The 5,065-nt window shown below is 54.5% G+C and overlaps 1 protein-coding gene across 2 annotated transcripts; it reads right to left on the bottom strand.

The window, feature by feature from the left end:
* Nucleotides 1-401: 401 nt before the first annotated feature.
* Nucleotides 402-4,504, bottom strand: LOC119304206. 2 transcript variants are annotated; one of them, XM_037581378.1, is made up of 4 exons: nucleotides 4,047-4,504; nucleotides 1,418-1,629; nucleotides 1,038-1,305; nucleotides 402-951 (listed from the first exon to the last, which is right to left on the bottom strand). In XM_037581378.1, the coding sequence occupies exons 1-4, from the start codon at nucleotides 4,362-4,364 to the stop codon at nucleotides 658-660; spliced, it is 1,092 nt and encodes a 363-aa protein (XP_037437275.1). In that variant the 5' UTR covers nucleotides 4,365-4,504; the 3' UTR covers nucleotides 402-657. The 2 variants fall into 2 exon arrangements, with proteins under 2 accessions (XP_037437275.1, XP_037437276.1); XM_037581379.1 differs by lacking the exon at nucleotides 4,047-4,504 and adding an exon at nucleotides 2,375-3,926.
* Nucleotides 4,505-5,065: the final 561 nt, after the last annotated feature.

Below are 5,065 nucleotides of genomic sequence, written 5' to 3' on the forward strand. Positions count from 1 at the left end.
AACTAACCCTAGATATATCCAAATCACCTCTGGAAATCATCAAAAAGAGCTTTAAGATCAAATTTGACCAGTTCCCAAAAATGTTGATAGAATTCAACAGTAGAACCATTGGGTCCAGAAGATTTATTATGTGCCATACTAACGACAACACATCTTATTTCTTCCATGAAAAACTATGCAGTTAATTTCTCTACAGCTTCAGAAGGTATAGTTCTGGGATCCTCTAGATATAAAGATATAGAAGTGATATCAGGATGTCCAAAGTTTTTATAAAAAGTTGGTAATATGAGTAATCAACTCTTTGTGTCCCTCAATTCGCGCCTCCTCTTGATCCAGGGAGGATAACCTGTGGACAGTTGGTAGACCAGAAACAGGAAGGCAAGATATATCCAAGAAATAAGTAACGGAGTAAAAGGTAAGATCATCATGGTATAGTAGTTCCACTACTTTCTCGTTTCCAAGGTTCAATTACATATTTTGCGCGCACATCCTGGCCGCGCGATTTCCACCACAAAAAACACTTGATGTTACACCACCATTTCACCTATAACATCGTCGCTAATCAGCGATAACCTGACCACCTTAGAATAAAACAATGCACCCGAAGAACGCTATACTTCAGCAACGTAGTATGTTCAGAGCTGCTGTTGCTGCTGATCATTGCTTAGCATTGCCGAAAAGGGTCTGGAGAACGGTGTCACCTAGCCCGGGGACCGGCGACAGGAAATGCCCGGTCGCGGGGAGCTCATGGTAGTTCACCCAGCTGAGCCGGCTGGCGATGTGCCTCTGCAGCACCACGGGCACCAGGCCGTCCTCGTCGCCCTGCCAGATGTGCACGGGGCAAGGCGGCTTCGGCAGGCTCATCGGGTCGAACTCCCACTTGCCGAACATCACCATCATGTCGCGGTAGTACGACTCGTGGATGCCCTGCTGTGTTGCCAGTTCCATCTTCTGCAAGATCAAAGAAATCTTGTTAGGTGGTAAGATCATAAGCACTGCTGTTCAGTAGTGATGACAATGGTGGAGCTGAGGTAGACCTGCTGGAATGTGCCATCGGCCTTGAGCTTGGCGCGGATCTCGGCGTCGCGCTTATTGGGGAGCGGCGTGGTGCCGGCCACGACGGTGGAGGTGGGCAGCCAGCTCTGATCCATCCACCAGTGGAGGATGCCAGGGGCGTAATGTGACACACGCAGCGCCCACTGGTCGCCCACCTCCTGCTTGTTGTACACCTCCGCGGCAAGATCCGCAGGGAAGCCCGGCCACCAGTAGTTCACCACCGGAGCCATCATTGCAGCTCCAGCAATCCTGCATCACAGAGTGATCACCGTTTATCAAACACTGATGTTGCCACAAACAAGTTATTAGCTGCTTGGTCTTGAGCAGAGTTCTCTGGCATGACTGGCACTGCGCTGTTTACCTTTCAGGGATGTACTTGAGGGCGCCCCAGACAGCATGGCAGCCAAGGGAGATGCCGATCACGTAGAATTTAGGGCCTAATCCTAGTGCGTCAGCAAGCTCCTCGACGTCGAGCGCTGCGCTTTTCACAGATCGGTTAGGGTTCGGGTCACTCTCGCCATATCCGGCACGGTCGAAACCCACCATGTACACGCCTAGCTCTTCAGCCACTTCCTGAAAACCAACATTTAGGTTCACACGTTAGCATCCGAGACAAAATGCGAAGTGAATGAGCAGCATATGACATCTGGAAAGTAAGCATCAGAGTGTAAATATGCTCATTATCTAGTTGGAACTTTCCATACAAAGAATTAGTCAGCTCTTGCATAACATGAGGAAATCTTCATTCTTGTCGGCAACTAATAAGGACACGTGTTGTTTCGTCAGAAAGAAAAGGTCTTCAGAGGAAACGTTCAGCCTATATATGACATGGTCATGGTCAAGTAGAGAACAATGGCATTGGTAGTAGGAGTATTTGTCAAGCTGAAAAAACAGAGGAACCAACAGATGGGCACCAACTAATCCGAATTTAAATAATGCCATTGAAATAGTAGGATTGAGTTCTGCAGAAAAGTACTACTCAAGTGCTACTAATCAACTACGAAATTCCAGCATTGCAATGCAGTTTGTGAAGCCTAAATGTTTGCTCTGAATCCTCTGACCAGCCAGATTGCAAAATTTATGCATCCTTGAATAGCAACATGACAATTTCTAAGAACATCCAAAAAAAAAAGCTAGTATGATCTTCTCCAGCGGACGATCCCCAATTCGGCAATCCAATCCGCTGGAAACAAAATCTCCCGGTTTGGAAGCCTACACGTGCTCTGATGCTCGCCATTGTCGCGGCGGCTAAAGCTGAAGTCGCTCTACAGGGTAGCTTAGCGGAGCGCAGGGGAAGCGCGGACCGACGTGTACTGACCAGCGAGGGGCGGATGGTGTCGTGGCGGGAGCCGGTGAAGCCGTGGGAGAAGACGACCTTGTAGCGCGCGTCCTCCTTGCGCGCCCCGGACTCGGCGTAGGCGAGGTGGCGGCCGTCGCTGAGCCGGACCCTGGGCGCCGTCACCGGGGGCCCGCCGGGCGTCCCGCAGATCCGCGGCGGCGGCGGCGGCGGCTTCACTGCCCCGTAGATCCACCTCCCCAGCGCGCCCGCCAGCGGGCCCATGGGCGACCCCGTTCCGCCCCCCCGGACCCTCCTGGCGCCGCAGCTCAGCACCGGCGCCTTGCACAGCAGCTCCATTGCCGGGCTGGCGCGGTGGATGGGGTGGAGTGGACCTCTCCCTGCTGCCGGCCGCCTCCCCTCCTAATTGGGCACTACTAGGAGGGAGGGAGGGAGGGAGGAGTATGACGTAGTATCGGCTCTCCTGAACTCAAAAACGGTCACGTGTGAGGGGAGATGAGATCCACCCTCGGTCGCGGTGAAGCGGCCGCCATTAATTGTTGCTCCTCCACGCGTTCCACGGGATTTCACAGGTCACCGTCGTGTCTAGGAGATGAAGCTGGGGGGGTGGGGAGCAAAGCTGGCATCTTTATTTTCCCTGGTCGTCGCCGGCTGCTCCTCCTCCAACCACACGCCGACAGACAAATCTGTGCTCCTACCACACCGCACCGAACAGGTTGAGTCAGACCGGCCGGTTCGAATCCTTGAGACTCCGTCCAGAATAGAACTGCTACTTCTCCATCTTTGAACAGTCCGGCCAAAGACACGGAAGAAGGTTACGTGAGGCTCAACAGCTTGCCTCTCTGCCCGTTCATGCAGACGGCAACGTGTGCGGATACGGACAGTGATATACTCCTACTACTGTACTAGACTAGAAGATGTACTGTGCTGTGCTGTGCTGGGACGCAAAGAGGAACACGCTGCACCTATCTGGCTCAACAGGGACGTGCCCTGCCTCTGGCCAGTGGCAGTTTGGAACACGTATTAGTCGGCCACCGAGCACGTCCTTTTCTTGTGTTTGTTGAACCAAAATGTTTATCATCGGTTCATCACTGTGCTGCAGATGACGGGATGCTTAAGGTGGCTAAGCCCTTTCTTTCTTTCTTCTGGCCTCGCTTTCAAATTGAGAAATGACTTCGACCTGCCTAAGGAACAAAGTCCCACCAAACATCAACGACTTTTTCCCGGGGAGTTGGGCGCATACGTGCCCGCCCGTTGCCATCGGCGACAGCGCTGGCTCACCCAACGAACGAGCCAACAAGAGAATTGATTCGATTCGATCTCCCACCCAACCCAACGTGCGTCCAGCTTCATTTGATTCTTCAGCTTTATGCACCGCGGACACGGCCGGTTTCCCGTCAGCTAAGCATTAGCTAGCGTACGCGCTAAATCATATCTATCATCGCGGCCAAGTGAGCTGCCAATCATTCGTACAGTTGGGCCACAGACAACCGTACTTTAATCAGTTGGATGCTAGTAGTAGCTAGCTGTGAATGACAGCACAGTTGGATTGGGTTCCTGACCCGATCAAACGGAGACTAATGCATTATTATAGTAAGTAATCGGCCGGCGCCGGAGAGAGATTAAACTAGACATGCGACGCCGGACGGCTAGCCGGAGCTAGCTAGCTAGAGGCACAGAAGGTGAACGGTACCTGGGTGGCGCGGACGCTGTCCTCGCGGGAACCGGTGAAGCCGTGGGAGAAGACGACCCTGAAGCGGGCCTGCTCCTTGGGAACGCCGCTCTCGCAGTAGGCCAGGTGCCGCCCGTCGCGCAGGGTGACCCGGGGCGCGGTCACCGGGGGCCCGCCCGGCGAGCCGCAGAGCTTGGGCGCGGGCGGGTCGGCGGCGCGGGACAGCCAGCCGGCCAGCGACCCCAGCATGGCGGCCGCGGGCGCCGGCGACATCATGTCGTCGCCCTTGCGGCTCCTCGCCTCCTCGTCCCACACCTGCGGCATCGACGTCACCCACATGCTGGCTGCCTTGGTTTCTTCTTGTTGCGTGGGCGGGCGGCGAAGTTGAAAAATGGAGCCGGTGATGGTGGGATTGCTTGTGGGCGAGGCGAGGCGAGGTGGCGGTGGTGGTTCTCGGTCGCTGCCTAACTCGGCACGGGCGTGGCGCTACTTATAAGCACGGAGGCGTGGCTGACCGGAGGGAGAGTTGGTGGGTGAGTGGCCGGGAGGGAGGCAGCTTTCTTCACCTACCGACTAGCGTGGCGTGGACGCATCGCACGAACGCGGATTGGACTCCGGCGTCGATGAAATTCTCCAGTGGAATAGTATGCGGGGAAGACTCCACTAGCTAGCTAAGCTAGGTAGCCACTCGTGCGGTCGTGGCATTCTATTCGTGCGCTCCAGTGGATGGAGTGGTGGTAGTGTTTCACTGTTTTGGACAAACACACGATTGTTGAGTAACGTGATTGTATTAGGAAACATAGGTTAGACTAGAAATATTCTGGCTTGCCTTGTACTCCAAGTAGATCATTGTACTCCTATATATATGCCCACGAGGCTCAAGCAATACAACAACAATTCCACCAATCCCTCTCTCCCTTCTAACATGGTATCTATCGCAAGTCGATCCTAAACCCTAGCCGCCACCGCTTCCGCACCTGCGCGCCGCCCCCGGGGCGGTCGGTCTCCTTGACCGCCGCCGGGGGCCGCGCCGCCCGTAC

The sequence above is a fragment of the Triticum dicoccoides genome, chromosome 5A (genome assembly GCF_002162155.2).
Source record: "Triticum dicoccoides isolate Atlit2015 ecotype Zavitan chromosome 5A, WEW_v2.0, whole genome shotgun sequence".
Taxonomy (NCBI): domain Eukaryota; kingdom Viridiplantae; phylum Streptophyta; class Magnoliopsida; order Poales; family Poaceae; genus Triticum; species Triticum dicoccoides.

Excerpts from the sequence above, each read along its gene's own strand:
- LOC119304206 (XM_037581378.1), bottom strand. The coding sequence starts at position 4,364 with ATGTGGGTGACGTCGATGCCGCAGGTGTGGGACGAGGAGGCGAGGAGC. Across the intron at positions 1,306-1,417 it reads CTCAAGTACATCCCTGAAAG|GATTGCTGGAGCTGCAATGA; the intron begins GTAAACAGCGCA and ends TCTGTGATGCAG. Across the intron at positions 952-1,037 it reads CCGATGGCACATTCCAGCAG|AAGATGGAACTGGCAACACA; the intron begins GTCTACCTCAGC and ends TTGATCTTGCAG.